The sequence below is a fragment of the Octopus sinensis genome, linkage group LG7, assembly GCF_006345805.1.
Source record: "Octopus sinensis linkage group LG7, ASM634580v1, whole genome shotgun sequence".
NCBI lineage: Eukaryota > Metazoa > Mollusca > Cephalopoda > Octopoda > Octopodidae > Octopus > Octopus sinensis.
In genome coordinates, this window is record NC_043003.1 from 108536386 (window position 1) to 108561385 (window position 25000).

Below are 25000 nucleotides of genomic sequence, written 5' to 3' on the forward strand. Positions count from 1 at the left end.
TTTCGTTGCCAATTCATTATCACAATATACTATTATTATTATTATTATTATGTCTAATCGAATTGATTTTTTTTCTTTCAAAGCGTAAGTTATCAATTTTCCCCGAGAGACTAAAAGAAAAAAATACCACAATTTTTATAAAATTCAAAATAACAATTTGGATAGAACTATGTATAAGGAACGGTTCGATAGACGTGAACGCATTTATATTGGACAGCATGTGTGCGCTTTGATCCGTTATCAAATACATTTCTACTTTTTAACAAAATCTAGATATCTAAGCGTATTAAAAAAGTTAACATTTCTTTTTAAGTTCATATATATAAATCGGTAGTAATTGAGTAAATTATTGAAGTGGCTAAAGTGCCGAACAGGGAACTCTCAGCCTTTGCGTCACTTTCAGAACTTTGCACCGATTGAAAAATGCTAAGCATGCAAATGTGTTCATTCATATATTGAGCTCTATTTCATTTTATTAATTTCTTTTTTGGTTGTTCTATACACAGCCTGAATACTACTATATATATATATATATATAATGAAATTATTGTATACAGTGCTCAGGTGCACTGAAGAAACAGTAGATTAAACAAAAAGTAGATTGAGACGGTGAGAAATTGAGTAGAGATGTGAGTGGGGAAGTTGCAATGGAAGAAGAACCTGAAGAAAGCGAGCTGAAGTTTGGCTGAGAAGAAGAAAGCAAGACATCAGTCAGGGGAGGTCAGTCATCACAGTAAATCGTGGAAAACGGAGGAAAACGAAGAGAAAAATGAGAAGAGATGAGTTAAAGGATGGTTGTAGGGCGAATAAATGGAGTTCCCTTTGTTAATCATGATTTTCGGGTAAAAACACAGATTGTTAATTCTATGAGTGAGCTACATTAGAAATAATGGTTTGGCTTTAATTTTTAAAAATCACTAACAAAATAAAAAAAACCATTCTCCGCCGTGGCCGGAATTTAGAAAAGAAATTTGTTCAAAAGAAAAATCTTTGATGTTCGGAATGTTTTAAAACAATTATCAAATAATAATCAAAACTAAAAGGAAAAAAATCATCAGGTTTTTACTTTTATAATAATGCATCTACACACTACAACACTCAAGAAGTAATTTAATCTCAGAATAAAATCTAAAATACAAAATCCTGTTTTTATTAATCAAAATATGCTGTTTTGCGATTTTTCTCTCTATATTTTGATAGTTTCAATAATATAGAAGAAAAATAATTATATACTTAATATAATGAAACAAGAATGGGTGCGATTTAATTACTTAATTGTTACTTGTTTTGTAAATTTAGCAGGTAAAAATAATAGCATTAATTATGAACGTTGCTTCTTCGTTTGGCTAACACCATAACAATTACGAGGCAAAGAAAATGTTCATAAAATTGACACTTTAATAACAAATCGAGAGAGAAGCGAGAGGAAAATCTGGAGAAATAGAATTTAGAAAATAGTTTATGCTTTAAGAAGAAAATGTATTTTGATGTATTTTTAGTTCGTATTGAAAGTAATCAACGTTTCCCTGTGATGTTTCACAGGAATTGATTATTAGTTTTTAATTTACTAGATTAAAATATAATTTTAAAAAGGATTTGGGTTAAATCAGAAATCATTAATTAAAAGGAACAGCTCGATCGATAAAATATGTTCAATTGTTCGATTAAGGTTTTCTCTCATGAGCTTCAAAATCACTTTTGCTGAAACAAAAGAAAGAACGTGCGAAATTGTTAAATAATGGAAACTGACAATTTGGGTTCGAAGCTAATCGCAGTTCTTTTATTTTTTCCCCCTTTTAGCTTTAAATTTTCACTGAAATTATTACCTTATAAATTTTTCACATTTCTTTGTATGGCTCTCATATTGTTAAATATTTTGTCAACTTATTTTTATCCATAAAACTTTATCGACTTTTAAAGAAAGAAAAAAAAAACGTGCTGCCTTTACAAGAAATATAAGAAGTGGTTGGAAATGGTAGACATTGGGGGAAATATATAACTGGGTGTTTTGACAATGCTCTCACGGAATAAAACAAAAAAGAAAAACGAATTTCTCGATTTAAGTATTCAGACCAGATAAATGATGTTAACTGAAAGTAAAAGTAAAAGTGAGATAAATTTTGAGATGAACTCTTGTTGTTAGAGAAGCCTCCGGTAAAACAGGAACAGATCAACAAAGAATCACGCGACGAGTGCGATGGAGAGATTCTAGCAGAACTCCATTCCGGAAAGCAGCAGTAATGTAGTGAAGAATTGAAACGACGGAAGATTTGCAGATGGGAATGAAACAAAGAATTCTTCGACCAAAACTGCATAGAAATCAAAACATAATTAAATGCATACGTACACACTAACACACGTATATATATATTATTTCCTAGAGAGACATATTCGAAGCTTGGTTACGGTTAAGGAGAAGTCTAGAAGAAATAAATAGATGTTATCGAAAGCGAATTTAAAAACCCAGTCGACGATGCTTATAAGGGTAGATACAGTTACTTTCGGTAAAGTGATTTATATGAAAAATTTATATGAAGATTGTGTGGTATCATATGAGAAAGTATATATATATATGTGTGTGTGTGTGTGTGTGCCTGTCGAAATTTGACACACACACAAACATAGAATATTAGCGCTGTAAAGATACATGGATTTAATCGACACATACACACTGTTCTGGTGTATATATTTATATATAATCAGAACAGACAGTGAGCTGAAAATGACAATGACAGTGAAAAATGAGAGGCGAAAGGAATAGAAGGGATGGTAATAAGAAAGAAGAGTCCGGGGGAGGAAACGGGAAACAAGGTTCCAGACAAGAGGGAGACGGTTCTGTCTGCGAGGAATTTCCATTAACAAAGTGTCACGTTTGCTTCCGTTGTTAAACTAGGTTGGGAGATAAATGTTGCCCAAACGTGAAATTTCTAGTAAACATGAGTTGGAACCACCCCAAGATGCGAAGAAATAAACAGGCATAAACCCATCATTTCTCTAAGTTAGTCTTTTATACACACAAATATGTACATACATACATACATACATACATATGTACATATATATATATATATATATATATATATATATATATATATACATATGTACATATATATATATAATATATATATATATATATATATATATGTACACATCTGTGTGCGTAATATATATATATATATATATATTATATATATATATATATGTGTGTGTATATATATATATATTATATATATATATATATATATACGCACACAGATGTGTACATATATATATATATATATATATATATATATATATATATATATATATATATATTAAGGTATGTAGAAAAATACAACATGGACAAGAACGTGTGTATATATATATATATATATATATACGCACACAGATGTGTGTTTTCGTGTGATAAAGGAAAGCAAAGCAGATATTTTGTATCTTGTTTATAGGTTAGTTAACAAAAGAAATAGTTTAAAAAATATATAAACACAATTTTAATGTCGATGTCGATTTCCGAATGAGATGTTTGTCTTATTTTGTACACAACATTCCGTTTGATCTTAATTCTCTCTTTTTTGTTACACACAACAGAATTATATCCTTTTTTTGCTATCAAAATCCGGTTAATGTAAATATAAAACATGGTAAATCCAATAATCCAACGAAATCTTTGGATTTGTAAGAATCGCATGAAAAACACCGGCGTTGTTTGAATGTTTCGGAGAGAAAAAGAAACGAATTTTGAGGAGATTAAAATATAAATCAAAACAAAACAAAGCAAATAAAGGAACAGGAAAAAAGAAAAGAGAAACTTTAAAGCAATTCAGATATTAAAACATAAAGAAATTCATTATTCGACATCGTCTCAGATTGTGTCTGTGTATAAAGAAGAGGAAAACTAAGCCCCGGGTTATTTTAAGCAACGATTTTGAGGAGAGGAAAGATGATGAGATGAAAATATTTAGTAAAGATAAAGGTAGAAACATAGGAAATATAACCGATTCTTGGGTAAATGCTTGCAATCGTGCTTAAAATACAAAATCCTTTTTGTTGATGAACACAAAACATAGAGACTGGAAAATCGTAAAATAGACACAAAAGCAATGAGACACATGTGCATGCATTTGTGTGTGAGTGTATATTAGACGCATATTATTCAGAAACATGTATTTTTTTGAGACACACATAATAGAGAAACAGAAAATACACACAAAATACACATTTTAAATATTGATGGATACACGCATATATGCATTAGATGGATAGAAGGATAGGTAGATAGATAGGTAGGTAGATAGGTAGATAGATAGATAGATAGATGGATAGATAGATAGATAGATAGATAGATCGGTAGATAGATGGATAAATAGACAGACGGATGGATAGATAAAAAGATAGTTAGATAGAAAGATGGATAGAAAGATAGATAGATAGATAGATAGATAGATAGATAGATAGATAGATAGATAGATAGACAGAGAGAGAGAGACAGATTGATAAATAGACATTAAATAGAAGTGAATTTACCTTTCTTAGATGAGCCATCCATATAATATTAATTGGGGTAAACAAAAAGGAATTAGAAATGACAACATGAAAGGGTAAGGATCGATGGAATAGAATAGAAAGACCACATGCACGTCCAGTCGCAAAGAAGAGACTCGACTCCTTTCACAATAAACAACATTTGTGGAAATGGAAAGAAATGTGGTTGGAGTCTTAGAGTTGTCCCCCTTGTTTCCTCCTCCTCCTCCTCCTCCGAGTTTTGTTTGTTTTTTAATTTTCTTTCCTTTTTCGCAAACAAGGAAAACCAAGAGACACAAATCTGGACGATTCCACTCTTGGCCTGGCTTTGCGGGGGTTTTCGATATTGTTTTCGTTACATGACTTAGTTGGAAAATTAAATAGATTATTGTTGGACTATATATGAATATATATACGTATATAACTCGTACGATTTCAGCTGCACACACGATAAACACTAAAGAAGTTGCAGCTGCCTGTTCTAGATTTGATTGCGAACAATGACAATGTTACGTTCAAGATGGCGCTCGGCATATGTAATTAATATTCATAGAGAAATGTGTGTGTGTGGGGGGGGGATATAATACACACACACACACACACACACACACATATATATATACATATATATATAATATACATAATATATATATATATATAATATATATATATATAACATATATATATATAATATGCATATATATATATATAACATATATATATATGTATATTTATATATATATATATATATATATATTATATATATATAACATATATATATATAATATGCATATATATATATATAACATATATATATGTATATTTATATATATATATATATATATATTTATATATAATTTTGCTTAAAATTCATTCAATACTTTCCTCTTTTTTAAGTTACTCTTTTTTATTTAATACGGGTGGCCAACAGTTTTTTTTTTTTAACAACATATAATTTATTGTGTAAAAACTTTTTCGTTTTGAACAAGTACACATTTCTTTTTTTTTTTCAATGAGTAAAGGATAACTAGCGCTATGAAGCATGTTTTCATCTTCCGTTTAGTTATTAAACGGTGTGAATGAGTTCCAACTGGGAGTCGAAACCAGGTCGCTTTCGGCGAGCGAGAGCTTTCTTTCGGAGAGCTCGAAGACACCAACAACAATGATTCCGGCACCGACTCCGTCCAGGACCTGGGATTTAGGAAGGGGGACAACTAGGATATCATAGCATTCATGCCTTTCCCAAAATGGGCGTTGATTGGAGTGTGAAGGGCGAACTTTTACTCAATTGCGCTCTTCACAACAAACAATAGGGATTTCTTGTGTATATTCAGGACTATACATTTGTAAGGGAGGTGGAGAACTCGTTGACCCAAGTATATATCTGGTACTTACTTTGGCGATTTTTCATATGACGACTAAATTCGAAAGAATAAAATACAAACATAATGCGAACTCGAATAGAAAATTTTCTAAAGAATCAAACAGTAATTCCTCACAATATCTATATTTAATAACGGTTTTTAATCCAAAACATGTAATTGTATAAAATATGTGTTTAACAAGCAGAGCGTCAATGTTTTACGAATCCTTAGGATAAGAGTTTATGTAAAGCTTTGTAACAAATGTCATAATGGTTCACTAATGATTCATTATGTTCACAAAAGTTGAGTAGAATAATTATATCAAAATAGTTTAAACTTACAAAGTTAAACAGATAATAACAATAAAAATTAGTTTAAAGGGCCACACACACCTTTAGATAAACATTAGACCAGGGAAAACTGGTGTTTCTCTCTACATAAAATGTTTAAAATAATCAAAAGCACTCGCCGTATTATCTCAGATAATTGCAAAGCTAAGGCGCAAGAACAACCAGGCACCCTTACAGGTATCACCTGTTACTTCAATAAGACGAGACGCCAACAATGATAAAAAAATGTTCGTATTCGGCGGACCAGCTCCCTTGAAAATATATAATTCACCAGAAAATTAAGAATCTTATTCCGTTCGTCTGTGGACATAGTAGCCCCCACCTCCACTGCAGTGATGAATGATGGAGCGAAAGACTCACTAAAGTGACGCCCCATATGCAGTATTTATCGCTAACCCTGGGGCAAAGTGAAAGCCCATCAGTCCCTTTTTTTTACGTCCTTGGACAATTTTACTGATTCCAGAATTGAAGTAGTATTACTCTAGCAAAAGGATATTGTAAATTAAATTTATTTCAGTGTGGTAGGCAAAGTGGTTTGTCCAGCTGACTTGACAATCTATAAAGAAACCTCAGAATCAAAGAGTTTGTCGTGTTGACACGTCATTCCAGCCACAGCTCTGATTCTAAGAACAATGGAAATGCTGGGCCCATCTGATGTTCATTACAGGCAAAGCGTCAAGCCAATCCCCAGAAAATTTACCACTCGCAAAAAGTAAGCGACATTTAGAACACTAAATGTTCAGTCTGATAATGATTTGACTGTAAAATGCTCCAAACTCCTCTGAATCGATTTATCTTGCTCTGAAACCGATAAATCTAATCCTTTCTGAAGCACAACGCTCTGTCTGCTTCCCTACTGGAGTTAATTTATGCTGAAAAGAAGATGTTACCCGCCGAAAAGAAAACGAACATGAGTAGAAGAAAATATAGAGAGGCGATTTAGAGGAAAACATTTGTGTAAAATCTGGCCTTCGACTCGTTAATCAGCCTTGTCAAAGCTGTCTAGCGCAGACCTTAAAATTATATAAAGGGACTCCTTTAAAGTTATATAGAAGTTACTTTTACGGATTATTATGGTGTAGACAACAAAACGAGAAATCTGGCAGACGTTGGGATTATAAAACTCACGAAAGTGAAAGGTTTGAGCAAACTAAAAGCTTCTGGATAAAGGGAAAGAGTCAAGATCACTCTATTAAATTATATTGTGTTGGGTCAAAAGTTTTGCAGTATTTCGGTAACTTATTTGTATTATTCGTTGTTAAATTAAAACAAAAGCATCCTAGCCTTCAAAATAGAGGCCGTCATGTTGCACCGTTTGAAGCCATCTTTCTGTCAGTTCTTCAATCCCACTCCAACACCATTTCCTGTCCTTCGAGGCGAAGAATTCCTTTACTAAAGCTTCCATTTTGTCTTGGTTGAAGCATCGCGAGCACAGGAGGCAAGCCAGGGATCGGAACAAGGGATAATCGGAGGGAGATATTTTTCTGCAATCCTATTGCGCATAAGCAAAGGCCAACGTCCGGAACCTGTCGCCAAACACCGGCGCTTCCAAAGGTGATGCTATGCGTTTGGTGGAATTATGAGGGAATAATTCACTTCGTTCCAGGCAGTCGAACCATCTATGCCAACCTGTACTCCGAACAACTGGATCGGATGTATGCCATTGTGCGACAAGAATATCCGGCATTGGTAAACAGAAAGCGCGCTCTTCTGCAGCAAGACAACGTAAGACCTCATATCGCTCGAACAACCGGGAACAAATACCAGGAACTTGAGGGAACGGAACTGGTACCACATCCAGCATATAGTCCGGACCTCGCTCCCTCGGATTACTACTTGTTCCGATCCACGGTTCACTTCCTGCGCTTGCGACGATTCACCAACCAAAAGGAGGTGGAAGCTTCAGTCGGGGAGTTATTCACCTCGAAAGACAAGAACTGGTATCAGTGTGGAATCAAAGAACTGGCAAAAAGGTGGCTTCAAACGGTGCCGTACGACGACCTCTACAATGAATGCTCAGCTGCTTTTGTTGTAACCTAACGAATAAAGCAAATAGGCGCGGGAGTGGCTGTGTGGTAAGTAGCTTGCTTACCAACCACATGGTTCCGGGTTCAGTCCCACTGCGTGGCACCTTGGGCAAGTGTCTTCTACTATAGCCTCGGGCCGACCATAAGCCTTGTGAGTGGATTTGGTAGACGGAAACTGAAGCCCGTCGTATATATATATATATATATATATATATAATATATATATATATATATTATATATATATATAATATATATATATATATATATATATATATATATATATATATATATATATATGTGTGTGTGTGTGTGTGTGTGTGTGTGTGTGTGTCTGTGTTTGTGTGTCTGTGTTTGTCCCCCCAACATATCTTGACAACCGATGCTGGTGTGTTTACGTTCCCGTAACTTAGCGGTTCGGCAAAAGAGACCGATAGAATAAGAGACCGATAGGCTTATAAAGAATAAGTCATGGGGTCGATTTCCTCGACTAAAGGCGGTGCTCCAGCATGGCCGCAGTCAAATGACTGAAACAAGTAAAAGAGAGTAAAGAGTTAAGTTACCAAAATATTGCAAAGCTTTTGACTCAACTCAGTATCTTACACAAAGTAAAACGAAAAATTAATATTAATTTTTTTTAGAGAATTATAATGACTAAAATTTATCCGCATCTTTAAAAAGCTTTAGATTTTCGATGGAATACTTCCTTTCTGTGAAAAGTTTCTCGAATACTTTCATTCTTTACTGCTGTCCCATAAACGTAACCCCCTTTAAAGTTTACTAGCACTATGACCCGGCAACGCCAGGTCATAGTGCTAGTGCATGCATATACAGCTGCGTGCATGCGCACCTACACGCGAGTACTGTCCAAATCTCCGACCAATCACATACAGCTAGCTGGCATTCAATTGGCGTATCAAGTTTCGGGCATTTTGATTGGGTTTTGGACAGAAAATTCACAAAAAGTCACTTCTATTGATTTTTTAATGGCTTTGCGGGGTGACTGGGGAAATGTAAAGATGTGCACGACCACCCTTGGACGGTTTTGAATGACCATAGAAAGTGCGAGCCCTATGACTGAAAAATTGTGGATTTGTATAAAGGACACACACACACACACACAGACATTTTGCCGTTTATATATAGAGAGATAATCATGCATTTGCACTTCATGTTGATAATGAAGAACATGATAAATGTCACTGAGTCTCTACAATAAGGTAAATGTCATTTCTACTGACATGTATTGTGTATGTAGTGAAGTGATGGCCTGAATGCCTGCATAAGCATTGATTTGTCGTTTTTTAACAGCAACTTCTTTACGGATCTTAGCTGTTTTCCTTCGTCAGTAGAAGATACCTTATACAGAAAAATGTCCATAAGTAATAAAGAATGAAAATAGTAGATAATAAAAGTATTGTGTCCCTTGGTTCATTTCCAAGTAATTTTGACTATTTTCAGGTCAATAAACTTTCAGATTCTTCATGTTGAGTCTTCAGTTGTACTCCAAATTCTACCACCATGTATTTCTGATATAAACCCAATATAAAACCAATGTTTGTCACAAAAGATTTTTTAGATTATTTTTTTTCATCAGACTGAACTCTACACATATTATTCGGTAGAGTGGTATAATTTCCTTTTTGTCCTTGGTGTTCACTACCTCTCTCTCTCTCTCTCTCCTCTCTCTCTCTCCTCTCTCTCTCTCTCCTCTCTCTCTCTCTCTCTCTATCTCACCCACTCTCTCTTTACCCTCTATTTCTCTCTTAATAGAAATCTTAATCTGCAGAAACTTTGAAACTAGAGATAGTCAAACTAACCACTTAATTTAATTTATGGTAAAATATTAGACTGATACGAGACTAATTGCATCGTCAATTTTTTCTTCGCCTTTAACTATTTTGTCTCTTTCTTCCCGTTGTTTAATCGTAACCTCCTGTTCTAGGATTGCCTTCAAGCGGAATATATGACTTTTAGTGGAGTTGAAGAACCAATCGGTTAACTGCAGGATTTTGTGATGATCGAAGGAATTGGCTTCGTCGTGGACTGTTACAGAGAGGTTTCCCTCGGTACATGGAGATAAACTATTAGTTGTCGACATTGAAATGACATGGCACAAGACAGGTTTTATCGAGGCCAATGAAGTCATTTGAATTAACAATAAACGCAGCTAGCTAACTCCATTCTATGATATTATTTTACTATATATACACTCTACGATTATTTTGTAGATCTTCGGTGGCTTCCTGGGAGACAAACTCACTTTTCAACTTTCAGTTTGTAGCAGAGCTACATATTACATAGTAATATGTGAGTCGACCTGCACAGCCGACGAATATATCGATGAGGCATCTAGCCTCGCTTTGATAGAGTAGCCTCGTTTGGAGCTACACAGTAGAAACGATCTCAGTTCCTGCCACCATTCGTTCAAAGACACATGTCTTCTCTGTAGCTCCACACGCAAGTCTCCCACGTGCGACTTACATGTCTATTCACCTCAACACAAGATATACGGGTCGTAAACGAAGATATTTTATCACACTGTCTGTCAGATCTTTCGTTATAGCTGTTTAACCTCTTCATATCTTTGACGATCTTCAAAATGTTCTCTACCGATGTTGATGACAAGACACTACGTAGTTCTTTCTTCTGTTCGTTGCTTCCAGGATTTGAGGTTAATGTTGAAGCTCTTCATTACCTTTCAGTCGTCTTTTGTAGCGTCGCAGCATGAGACAGTGGCGTGATCTCTTGCCGTTGCAGAGTTCACTTCAGAGTATTTGACGTGACAGCCTAATACTGTTTATGCAGAGGACATGATCTGCCCATCTCAAGCGATACTTGATCGCCTCAGATGGGCAGATCATGTCCAATGTTGTTGGCCATGACCTATTCAAGAACTGCAAGGTTGTCGACATAGTTCTCCCATTTACCGATCCTTACTGACCGAAGTTTCTTTTGAGAAAATCGTTCCAGTTTTCGGATATCCCAGCGGTACAAAGTCCACGTCTCAACCTTTGAGTAAGATGGAAACAACCACGACCTCATACACCACGTCCTTGGTAGATCAAGAGTTTGTAGTTTCTTGTTTCCCAAGACTCGATGGAAGAGTTTTTCCAAAAGTGATATGAGCAGCTCAGATCCTGTTTTAGACGTACTTCTCAGCGTTACATTGGGCGGAGAGCAACTGGAACTGATTTTCTTGTTCCAGTTGTGTTTTGGAGATGGTGATGGTGAAATCTTGAAAAATTGAGTTTGAATCAGGTTCTGTAAGGGTTTCAGGTTTTTGGATGTTGATTGTCAAATCGAAGCGACCACTCGTATATTTGAAGTTATTGACCGATTTCTGCATTTCTTCGAAACAATAAGATGGCGAAGCATCGTCATCGGCGTCCTGTGGTTCAGTGACATGAATGCAATCGGTCAGTGAGTGGACGGAATGCAGAGTCCACCATCGAAGCAATAATTGATCTTGAGCTTGTTGCGTGAAATTTCGTGGAACATGGCTGCAAGGAACTGGGAGAAGAAGGTTAGAATGGGAACATATTCTTGCTTTAAGTCATTGGTGATCGGGAAATCTCCTGACGCGTGGTTTTCATGGGTTACCTGTCCTGTAATACCATCGTTGAGTATCCGAATGAATATCACAAGACAATTGGGGCAACCAAATTGTCGTATGCAGTACGGTGTCGAAAGCCTTCTCGCCATCATAAAATTCCAGGAAAATCCCTGCTGTTCTCTGTATTTTTCCTGTAACTGTCCTACACAGAATATTATGTCAATTGTAGTTCTAGAAGCACGAAATCTACGCTGAGATTTCGGTTACACTTTCTCCGAGATGACTAGAAGATAATTTGGCAATATTCTGGCGGTTTTATCCTTGGATAGAGAGGAGTATATGCCACGGTTGTTTCCATAAATACTGCGATCTCCTTTCTTAAAAATCGTAACGATTATGACATTCTTTATATCTGCAAACATTTGGGTTTCTCACATTTTCAGAATGAGCTAGAATAGCCTTGTTCTTAAAGAGTGGCCAGTATTTTGGAAGAGTTGTAAATCGTTGTTATCTAGAACAGGTGACTTCCTCGCTTTCTTCATTTTAATTGCATTGCTGTATTCACGAAAAGATGGAGGGCTCGACTACCATGGTTGAGGGAGATGTTGAGGCACAGTTCTAAGGAAGCCTTCTGTTGCAGTTGAGCTCTTAAGTGATCTTTTCAGCAGTTTAGGATGCTTTGGCTGTTAGTGAGAATGTTGGTGCTGTCGGAAGTCGTCAAAGTACAGGTTGAGGCTCAAGGTGGGCAGTAGAGTTCTTTGATACAAGTGAAGAAATTTCTAAGGTCTCTGAGGTCTGTATCGTTGAAGTTCGATAGCCATTTTAGTTGCTTTGAATGTTTCTAGTCTGAGTTTGATATGGCCACTTAGATCTTGAAAGTGTTACTTGAAGTTAGGTCTTGTACAAGGGACAGGTGATCATCTCTTTTAGCACTGAGGAATTTTGAAATTTTCGTTGTTTTCATCGAACCAATCCCAGTTCTCCCTTTTCGTGAAGCCGAAAGTGTTTTCAATTGCTTTTTTTGGATGATGTTTCGGACGACTGTCTTCTTTTCAGCGGTGTCCTTGGCGTTAGCGGTGCTATTTGTCGGCTGGTCTTTGATGTATTCTTGGAATTCTTCGGTTTGGTCTTTAAGTTTCGATGCATTTAACTTTCTTCTTCGCCGACACTTTAAGTGGACAGGTGTTTAATGATGAAGAGAAATTCTGAGTCGGCTGATGGAGGTGTTGTTTGTGGTCCGCCAAGTGGTCGTCTGACTTTCTTGTTGTCATGGTGACAGCGACGTCTTTCTCGTCGTAACATGTATTAATTATAAGGAGTAGTTAGTTGTTGTCAGTGGTCGGACACCCTTCATTGATTCTATCAGCTGCGGCTCTTTGTAAAGAATGGAATCCCTTGTAACACCTCACCAGAGGGAAGAGGCGTCAAAAAGGGACAAAGTCAACGAAGTCAATAAACGACTTTTGACTATGGACTGATTCGCAGGTGTTGGCAGAATGGGGTTATTAGATTCTGAATTTCCTTCCCTCCTTTCCTTTTCTTTCTTTCTTTCTTTTTTCATGATTTTTATTCCTTCACTGTTGCTGCTGCTGCTGCATAAAAAAATATCCCCTCCTACCCACTCTGTTATCGTTCAGTGGAACCACTTGTTGCCCGCTTGGTAGGTAGATTAGGTAACGCATAAAATAATAAAAAAAAAACAGAGTACCCATTGTTTATATAACTGAACCTAACAGTAAGAGTGTATGCGTGTGTGTGTATTTGTTATATTAAAGTTGCCCGACGCTCGCTACACACCACTCTTTGAATCTTCTGTGCTCACGTTGCGATGTTATTCAGTCAATAGCATTATTGCAAGTTTAAAAGATCCGCTTGTATGACCAGGAGAAAATTTCCGCCGACTGCACATTAGTTTCACAAGAATTCAGTCAACCGTATGGTTAACAGGAGCAATTTACCGTGTAAAACTTATCTGAACAATGTATTGCAGCTTCTTCGAATCCAACCAATCAACTATCAATTTTTTTTTAATGTTTTTTTTTCTTTAATATATTGAGCTATTTATGTCTTTTTTTCGCTTCCTTTTCATTTTGAAAACTACGAGCAACATATACACCAGTGACTGATAAGTACCTAACAAACCGAATCGATCTGGGTTCAGTTACCAGTTTAGGTATCTATTTTAACCACATTTGCACATCTTGCCTTCGGACCTGAAAAAGAATGGGTTCCGTCAAGTTAAGCTGACTTTGGCTTTTGCTTTAATTTCGACAAATTTTCATACATTTTCATTAGAACTGAAAAACAAAACAAAACAAAAAACAAAACAAAACAAAACAAAACAAAAAAGACATTTCTAATACATTACATCTTGTACAAGACCCAACGGTTCAGTCAATAATAAATAAATTTAAGTAACGCTTTTGTCATTATTCGAACTGATATTATTCGTTGATATAAATTTAAAGGACTAATGTATCGCCAAGGTATGTTTCTTTTTCTTTCTTTTTGATCTTTCTTCTTTTAACATCTCTCATCTAATTGCTTCGGTCATCGGACTACAGTCATGGTGGGACACACCTTGAAACGTTTAAGCGGACAAATCGTCCACAGTACTTATGTATTTAAAGCCTGGTACTCATTATATCGGTGTCTTTGGCGGAAACCGCTAAGTTACGAGGATGTAAGCAAACCAACACTTGTCTAGCGGTGGAGGAGAATACGTAAATCCTAAGAGACATGTGCACACATATATACATGCCTACATATGTGCACACACGCACACACACACACACACACACACACACACACACACACTCTCTCTCTCTCTCTCATACACACAATCTTATAGATATGATAGGCTTCCTCTCATTTTCCACCAACCAAATTCCCTCTCAAGGCATTGGTCGCAAGGGTTGTAAAAAAATTCATTGATGAGAAATTAATTGCAATATATTGGTCCAATTAATTGATTGGAGTCGTACTGCTAATTAAATAATTGATTGCTATCATATCAATTAATTGCAGTTACTTGCAACATTTTTCAAATGGCTCATACTTCATTCGACGTCCAACTGGCAAATACAGTGTTCTATTATTTGAGGTATTGTGTTGACGCTTTGCTCTGACTGCTGAGAAGGATTCCCACATTCTGTCGTACTTAGGAATTGACTTATTGTGTATGTTGTCAAGTGTTGATGCTTGATTCGGACTGCTGAGGATGATACACATTCTATCATGCTTGGGATTGGCTATTGTGTATGTTGTCAAATAACTGCTGTCGACGCTTGGTTAGGACTGTCGAGAATAATTCACACCTTCAAGGCGGTGAGCTGGCAGAATCGTTAGCACGCCGACGTCACAACAGTCTGATTTACCTGTAGATGACGATTTTGCTTCAGTTTCTTTGGAAAAACACAAAAAAGATAAAATTTCACCTCAACAATATCTGAACTGTAGATTTTTGTTACCAACGTCCAACACTTTGGAACGTTTCTTCAGCTCAGAAAGTTATGCTTTTAAGGATTTTTGGCAATACTTAATTCCAGTGGATTTAGAAATGCAATTATTTCTAAAAGTCGATCGCGTTTTCTGGGATGAAGACTTAGTTTCAGAAATCTGCAATTGTTCAGGATCTTTTGCTTTATTAGAACATTTTAATTGTGCTGCTCGTTTGAGAAACTCTTTCAATGAAAGACCTTTACTTTATTTGTTTTTCAACTATTGTACAATGTAAAGTATACATGTTGTTTGTTTCCTATTCTAAATCAATAAAATTGAGCTTTGAACGTTTTCTGATAATAAAGTTTTTTGAAACTATAAAATGTGCCTTTTATTTTCCTGTCATTTTGACCCTTGTCTAAATCGAAGCTAACATTCCAAAATATATGGTGTTTTTACGTTCGACAAAATAATTGATAATTAATTGCAATAATTGATTAGCCTGTATCCCAATTAAAATTAATTGCTAGGAAAGGTTCCAATCAATTATTTACAACCCGTAGTTGGTCAGCCCAAGACTATGGTAAAAGACATTTGCCCAAGGTGGAAACTGAACCCGAAACCATGTGAGTTACAAATCGAGCTTCTTAACCACACAGTCAAGTGTGTGTTTTTTTTAAACATGTGTGTTTGTTACTAGATAAATACTTTTTACGAAAACAGGAGCCAACTTTGTTAGAAAGAACACTATTGGATCCAGTACTTACTTCTTATTGCACTGTGGGGGGTGGAAGTAGAATCGGTAGGGCTTCTGACAAAATTCCTTGCAGTATCTCGTTATAGTCCAAGTCCTACAGAAAGTCGATAAAACATGCACGAATCAGGTCCTGGTTCCAGAACCATCTTTAGGTGATCATAACCCTAAGTGCCGTCATTGAACAAGTGGTTCCCCATCCTACCGAAATATAACGAAATTCTTCTCTTCTCTAGACAAAAGGCTCAAATAATTGCGCCGCCGCAGCCGCTCCATCCATGTCTATCTTGTGCCAGTCTGCACAGTTTTGCAAAACTTTCTTCACCAGCTTCTTTGACGTTAACGCTAAATCTGGTCCCCTATTTATTTATTTTTTTGCCATGTTCTGCGACTGTCAACAGGAACTTGAGTTTGCGTGACATGGGTAATCAAATATGATTATTTTTGTTATCAGTTTTTTCTTTTGTCTTGCTACTATGAGTACCGTGAAGGTCGCCTTGACTCTGTTATTGTTGTTGGCGAATGGCTCAGTGGTTAGAGCGTCGGGCTCACAATCATGAGGTAGTGAGTTCGAGTCCCGGGCCGGACTGTGTGTTATGTTCTTGAGAAAGGCATTTTATTTCACGTTACTCCAGCTCACTCCGCTGTAGAAATGAGTTGCTACGTCACTGGTGCGAAGATGTATCGGCCCCTTTGCCTTGGATAACATCGGTGGCGTGGAAAGGGAAGGCTGGTATGCATGAGCGATTGCTGGTCTTCCATAAACAACCATGCTTAGACTTGTGCCTCGGAAGGTAAAATGCCATGGTCATTCATGACCGAAGGGGCTCTTTACCCCTTACCCTTGTGTTATCACTGTAATAATACTTTTGTAATTATGCTTTTATTCCCGGGAATCTGATCATTTGATTGGTGCATCGTATACCCGGAGAATTCAGAACAATCCAAGAAGACTTAATCGTATTCCTCCCGATGAAGCAGCCACACACACACACACCTGTTGCTGAAAGATATTCAACTCTTTAGTATCAGTAGCAGTGAAAGGCGGTGAGCGGGCGAAATTGTTAGCGAAATTTCATCCATCTTTATGTTCTGAATTCAAATTCTGCCGAAGTCGACTTTGCTTTTCTTCTTTACGGCGTCAATAAAATAAGTACCAGTTGAACACTGGGGTCGATGTAATCGACTTATTCACTCCCTTAAAATTGCTGACTTTACCCCGAAATTGGTGGCCTTGTATCAAAATTTGAAACCAATATCAATAGCTCTCTATCTATCTATCTCTCTCTCTCTATATATATATATATATAAATATAATTGGCTGTGTGACTATCTCTCTGGTTTTCCGTCCTCCAAAAGAAAATAACTGACTTTATTCAATTTACCTCCTTTGGTTGCTATATACTACAGACTTGAGTGTTACCAGTCATATGACATACAGCGTTGAGAATATAGGCTCACCCCTCTCAGTAATATCACGTAATGAAACATCTGTAAATAATTGATAGTTAAACCGTAATTATTGTTATTGATAATGTATATTTATGGTGAATATCCAAATGAGAAATTTTATTTATTTAATCTTTATTTTAATTCAATAACATTTTTTTTTTATATTTAAAATTATTATTGATTTAATTATTTTCTATATTTACCTGAAACTTGAATGAAAAAAAGTCTTCCCTATAACACTATCTGATATTACAGAGGCAAAAGTATACGCAATAATATTATGAGTATGTATACGTAGTGTCTTGAACTCCTAATGAACAAAGAACAAATGCTGTATATTTGATTAAATAATTGAAACAAGAGAAACTCGTGTTTGAATCTGTCTTACTCAGTGGATAGACATGATAGACATGATGCTTGATTCCGGTGCTCCCTGCAGCATTATCTCATCCGTAATAACAAAGGATATTGGCGTGACGATGACACGGCAACATTCTTCATACGAATCGTACGATGGGCAATAGCCCAACTGATGGCGTTTGATTTTGGTATATCGCATATCTCTAAAATACCTCATGTTGACGCAATGTCGAGATTGCAAGTAACGGACGGGTCCACATAAAACTCATATATGCCATGTGACTGGAAGTTTGTAATTATTTAAACAAATATATAGCTGTTGTTATATATCCCTTAGGAGTTTAAAACACACGACACTATTACTCTCGAGGAAGATGTAAACGAAATAGAAGTCAAAGGTGTAATTAAAAAACAATGCGCTCTGGGTGGCAATACTTCTCCTGTCGTGTGGATTAGAAAGAAAAATGGACGAATCCACATAAAACTCATACATGGCATGTGACTGGCAGTCTTTAACTATTTAAACAAATATACCGCACTCGTTACATATTGATTAGGAGTTCAATACACGACACTCGCCACCTCAACAAGAAAGTCGATTCGACGAGTGTCTTTTTTCTGCCGGATCGCCAGTTTATTCCAGTCTTCATCTCGTCGACTCTATGCGCTTGAGGTTCAGGTTTTTCTACCTTGACGCCGCCGCTGTTGTCATTGCCTAACCTCGAGTCGATTCCTACCCGGTCGGGTTGACAACAGTCTGTCGACAGGAGCAATTGATCGAAACTAGCTATCTATCCAGCTTTTGTTTTCGTTTGCGACAGTCGCAGTATTCGCACCTTTCTGTGCCAGATATTTAGCAGAGAAATGCAATGAGCGCAAACAGGAGAAGCCAAAAAGCGAGGTAATACTTGGCACTCCAACCTAAAACTAACCTTTCCTGTTTGCGAAGCTGTATATTAATGGCTGGAATGTACAGTTATAAATTTATCCATCAATAAAAGAGATAGTCTATCTATCTATCTATCTATCTATCTATCTATCTATATAGCTAGCTAGCTATTTTAACTCCTTGTGTTTGTGCGCGTTGCGTGTGTGTATTAGGTTAAAATAAATCGTCCTACTGCGTTTTTCACATGATCACTTTGAAGGTAGTTTTTCAATACCTACAATAAACTAAGCGTTAATTTTTACATTCTAATAATTTCTTCTTCCTTTGCAGCTTATTTTATACCATCGTGGTTAAACGCAAATCGATTTTTACCTTTTTAAAATGAGTTTAGGGCACACCCATATCAGACACTGCATGCCGTAAGATTTCAAAAGGGTCTCTTCAGCAATGGAAGCAGCGGCAAGTATTCGGACATGCCAATGATGCTTTGCCTAATTTTGCTTGGGATATTTTCCTCTCGCAGATTCCCCTCGATCTGGACAACTAAGTTCTGTCAATATTGATCTTCTGAAAACGGTAGTCGAGGAAAATCCAAAGTAAACTGTACAGGAATAGGCAAAACAGCAGAGTCGAGTCACACTTCGATCAAGGAACACTTTCCTGAGCTCAGAAAATTATCCAAATTTGGCCATCTTAATGAAAGAGTTGCCCTCTGCACGTCATTGAAGAGTAAACTTCCTATCAAACCTTGCATAGGTAGGATCATCAGAAGTAAATGAAAGTGGGCTCTCTGTAGCCATGTCCAATGAAAACGGCAATGGTTATCACCGAATGAAAAAGGAGAATCCAACTCTATACCAGAACTACAACTAAACAATGTTATGCTCTGTATTTAGTGGGATTTGAAGGGTGTTAAACCACAACGAAACAGTTAATGCGAAGAAGTATTCTTGTCAGCCGGAAGCATTCTTTTATTTTTTACTTGTTTCAGTCATTAGACTGCGGCCATGCTGGAGCACCATCTTCAAGAATTTTTAGCCGAATGAATCGACCCCAGTACTTTCTTTTTTTTAAGCCTGGCACTTATTTTATCGATCTCTCTTCCAGAACCGCTAAGTTATAGAAACATTATCACACCCACACCAGTTGTCAAGTGATGGTGGGACACACACACATATATGACAGGCTTCTTTCAGTTTCTGTCCACCAACTCCACTCACAAGGCTTTGGTTGGTCCGAGGCTATAATAGAAGACACTTGCCCAAGGTGCCACGCAGTAGGACTGAACCTGGAACCATGTGGTTAGAAAGAGCATATATCATTGATCAGTCGTGAAGTGATATTGCTCTTACACAATAATGCAAGACTACATATTGAGCAAGTCAGCCAGAAACATATAATGGCTCTAAATATGAAAGTTTTGCCTCATCCTCCTTACTCTTCACATCTTGCTCCATCCATCCTCTTTTCAGATCACTGCAACATTATTTAGGAGGAAAAGCAGTTTATTAATTGTGAAGAGGTTAAAAAGGGTGTTGAGTGTTTCTTTGCTTGAAAATCTGAAGAATTTTATGCTCGAGGGCTCAGCAGTTTGCCAACTGGATGGAATTATCTTATCAAAAGTGAGGGGAAAATATTATCTTGAATAAATATATCAATTAAGACCAAGGAAGCATTAGTTTCTTTCTGACCTTGAAATGCGACAGGATTTTCTTTCCAACCTAATATATATATACACACGCATACACATAATACATACATTCATGCATACATACGTGCGTGCATGCATGCATGCATGTATGTATTTATGTATGTATATGAAAATGCTTTGGGCATTCAATGTATTTACAAGAGAAAAAATACACGTGCATTGTTCGTATGTCGATGAATATATGTTATACGTATGTACGTGTGTATGTATATGCCTATACGCATGTACAGTACATATATATATATATATATATATATATATATATATTGCTTTACATACAGTACAGGCAACATTCGGGATTAAATCTGGGTCTTCTCGATCTGCAGTTGCAGCATGTTTTAAGAGACGTCTACATATGCATATAAGGGTGTACCCAAAAGAAACCGGAATTTTCCAATATTATTTTGTTCACTTAGTTTTATATTTTTACATTTTTATCGCCTTCAAAGTATTCTCCAGTTGAAGCAATGAATCGGTCCAGACGCGTTTTCCACCATTCAAAGCAATGCTGGAACTCTTGCCAAGTGATGCCTTTTAACACCTCCGTCATTTTTTTCTTCACCTCTTCTACATCTGCAAATTCCGTCGCACCAGCTTTCGTCACCAATGATGATCTTCGAATACAAGGTCCGGATCAACTTCCGGCTGTTCTTTAAGTTCACGACACGCAATCAATCGTGACTGCTTTTAATCTTCCGTGAGAAAGCGAGGCACAAATTTTGTTGCAACTCTTTTCATTCGCAATTCCTCGTTCAAAATTAATTGGCAGGAATTCCAGGACACGCCATTCGTTTCAACAAGTTCGTCAATTGTTCGGTGTCAGTCCTTCAAGATCAGTTCATGAACAACAATGGGCTTGTCCAACAGAGAACGTTTCCGGTTACTTTTAGATACCCCCTCGTATATGTATGTAGTATATTATAGTACACACACACACACACACACCACAAATTTTTGTTCCAATTCTTTCACTCACTTGGTATCTATATTTAGAAGAGTTACATACCGGAAATTATCCTTGTTCAGATTATCTTATCAGTGACTCACTTGTTGGAGAAACTGGAAATGCTAATTAAATTATTATCAGTAACTCAACAGCACATTAGCTAAGACTGACACAGTTTTAACAAAGCCATCGAGTATCCAAGGCTTGTTACTACACCCAGTCATATATCACTCGCATTTCAGATTTCAAAATACTTCGTTAAATTAGATACTCATTCCTGAAAAATCTTACTGGACTGCCTACCTTATTCCTAAAATGCATTATCGAGTGATCATACTTTTAACCGTCTGCCTGACCAAATCACGTCCAAAACGTCCATGTTTGTTTTCAGCCGCTTAGCCTTAATTTTATGCGTTCTGAACAATATAACGTTTTCCTTTCATAAGTCCCAAATTATTCTGATGGTTGAAAAAAATTGGGAATGTACCTCATATATGATGCATACGTGCAGCAGAAATATGTCCTGTGTACCACATACGATAGACAAAGGATTAAAACAAGTTTTCGAAAGAGTTCCACTAAAAGATTCAAAACAGCTATTTAATCAGTGCCATAGTTCCAAAAATCTATAAAACTTATGACTTAAATCCATTAACTTTACATATCCGGTCACTTTTTGAAACCTACGGCAATGTTTTACCTTCTTATCTTTAAATATAAATAGTTTTTTTGTCTCCAAGACTAAATTTGGCGTGCTATTCAGTTTGCCCCACTCTCACAATTTGTCTTCTCAATCTACCTTTCTGCTTGCCTGCCTGCATGTTTGTCTGTCAGTCTGTTTTTTGCTAACCTGTTTGCATGTCGTCTTAACTATCGATGTATTATTCTGTTTTGTATGCCATTAGATGCTTTGATGGTGAACGGACAAATCGTGGGATTTGCTAGATTATAATGTAATGATGTTGTGCTTCCGTCGAAGCTAAGAAATTCTCTTTGAGCAACGTATTCCCCACTTTAATTATATTACTATAAACACCCAAGGCGGCGAGCTGGCAGACACGTTAGCACGCCGGGCGAAATGCGTAGCCGTATTTCGTCTGCCGCTACGATCTGAGTTCAAATTCCGCCGAGGTCGACTTTGCCTTTCATCCTTTCAGGGTCGATAAATAAAGTACCAGTTTCGCACTGGGGTCGATGTAATCGACTTAATCCGTTTGTCTGTCCTTGTTTGTCCCCTCTATGTTTAGCCCCTTGTGGGCAATAAAGAAATATATATTACTATAAAACCCATGAAACAACATGTGTATGTGCTTCTGTGTGTGTGTGTGTGTGTGTGTGTGTGTGTGTGTGCGTGTGTGTGCGTGTGCGTGCGCGTATAGATCCCTTCGGTTATGAATGACCATGGTATTGCACTTTGACAGTCCCCTTCCAAAGCACAAGTCCGGGCAGCGAATTTTTTCCCACGCGAGTTCCGGACCCCAGTAATGAACTCATTTGCATACAGCCAATCAGAACTCACCTTGACCTTGTCAAGTTAACAAAGTAAACTCTATCAAATAAACTCAAGACAAAGAACGGTTTTGTAAGTCGACTGATCGCCAAGTTAGGCCTGATTTTAGGAGACAAGTAATCAGACAGGTTTGCATCTATACCTAGTATCGGATTTTGTTAGGGCCCCACATGGTAAAGATGTGAATGGGAAAAATGTGGGTAGAGGGTGATGTGCTAGCAACCCTCTCCCCAAAATGTTTTAGAAAGTAAACAACAACACAAATAACTACGCAGAGGCAGCCATGGTTGGAACAAGAACGAGATCGAGAAGCATTATTAAAAGAGAAAAGAAGAATGGTCATTCCTTACCCAAGTCACCTTATCTTATCGCCCGTCACTCATAAATTAGTTTGATAGTTGAGGTCTGATTGGCTGTATGCAAATGAGTTCATAACTGGGGAGTCCGGAACTCTCGTGGAATAAAAATTTACGTCCGCACAAGGTTGTTTATGGAAGACCAGCAGTCGCCCTTGCATACCATACATCTTCGTCACTGATGTTATCCAAGGGAAAGGCAAAAGGGGCCGATACAGCTTGGCACCTGTGACGTCGCAGCTCATTTCTACAGCTGAGTGAACTGGAACAACATAAAATAACGTGTCTTGCTCAAGAACACAACATACTATTCGGTTCGGGACTCGAACTCACTACCTCGCGATTATTAGACCGATGCCCTAATCACTGAGCCGTGCGCCTTCGCATACACACACACACACACACACACACACAAATTCGCTCGCATATATACTTGCTATGAGGGCGGCGAGCTGGCAGACACGTTAACGCGCCGAGCGAAATGCTCAGCGGTATTTCGTCTGTCGTTACGTTCTGAGTTCAAATTCCGCCGAGGTCGACTTTGTTTTTCATCCTTTCGAGGTCGATAAATTAAGTACCAGTTACGCACTGGAGTCGATGTAATCGATTTAATCAGTTTGTCTGTCCTTGTTTGTCTCCTCTGTGTTTAGCCCCTTGTGGATAGTAAAAGAAATATATATACATATACTCGCTCACACACACACCTACGTTTATTTTATAATCAGCATTATTGGTTAAACTCTGATTAACTGTGGAAGTGTAATAAAACTGAAACAAATCCAAAATTCTGTTAATTAACAAAAATCTGTCTCTCATTACTAAACCTGACAATATTAATTTTTTACTTAAATTTCAGTAGTCTCCCTTGCCTACGATTAATCATCGCACGGAGGACTTTGTTTTAATTACTTCTGACTGTCTGTGGATGTAAATTTAATTAAAATTATCTTAGCTCACTATGTCAAATATAATCACATCGACTTTACTACAGCTTTCGTTTTTGTGTATTGTTTTCTTTGCCTTTTAATTGCTTAATAACCAATCGGATCGAAAACGGTTGTTAAAATGAAAAACAAGGTGAGTTTTGGGATACTGAGAAAGGAAAACCCGAAACTACACATCTTCAGATCTTCACAGACCTCATATCACATCACAGTACTTTTTCAAAGACCTGCCTTCTTTAATTTTTGCATATATCTCTCTTATTTTCCCGTCAAGTGGCATGGATGTAACTTGATTAAACAACCAACAGCAAACCTTGCGAGCAAGATAAAAACAATTAATAAATAAACTGAACTAGTTATGTCCCCGTTAATGCTGTTTAGCCCCAGGCCGGCTCTGATCGAGCAAACATAGTAAAAAGCAATCCAGCCACGACACGACTATCTCGTCTTTTATTCAGTCACAGTGTATCTAATACTAGGATCTTTTCGCTTTGACCGACAGATTTTAAAAATAATTTCCATGAACTGAAAAATTATAAACTTCTTATATTGGTAGAATGTGTTTATAAAACATCTTTTTCTCTTGGCTTTCTTGAGAAAATTCTGTAGTTTCTAAGATATTTTCTTCAATAAAGTGTTTAGTTACATGGAAATTATTTTTAAAATCTGCCGGTCAAAGCGAAACGATCCTAATACTACGTTATCCATTGGGCTTTTAAAAAATGGATAAATAAAACAAAGAAAAAATATGTAACGTGGTTTGGGAAACATGTGGCTACTATTTCCTCCAAGGTAGAGTGACTCTGTCGAGGCTTCAGACT

The 25000-nt window shown here is 36.9% G+C and overlaps 2 protein-coding genes across 7 annotated transcripts in view; one reads left to right on the top strand and one right to left on the bottom strand.

Moving 5' to 3' along the window:
* Positions 1–4740, bottom strand: part of LOC115213796 (serine-rich adhesin for platelets-like) — a 104324-nt gene extending 99584 nt beyond the window's left edge. For all 6 annotated transcript variants that reach the window (XM_036505098.1, XM_036505097.1, XM_036505096.1 and 3 more), the window contains exon 1: positions 4525–4740. The gene's annotated coding sequence lies outside the window, so the exon portion shown is untranslated. The remainder of the gene's footprint in view (positions 1–4524) is intronic.
* A 3052-nt stretch (positions 4741–7792) lies between these two features.
* LOC115214513 (histone-lysine N-methyltransferase SETMAR-like) lies at positions 7793–8275 on the top strand. Its single transcript, XM_029783711.1, has one exon. The coding sequence runs from the start codon at positions 7793–7795 to the stop codon at positions 8273–8275; it is 483 nt and encodes a 160-aa protein (XP_029639571.1).
* The last annotated feature ends 16725 nt before the right edge of the window (positions 8276–25000 follow it).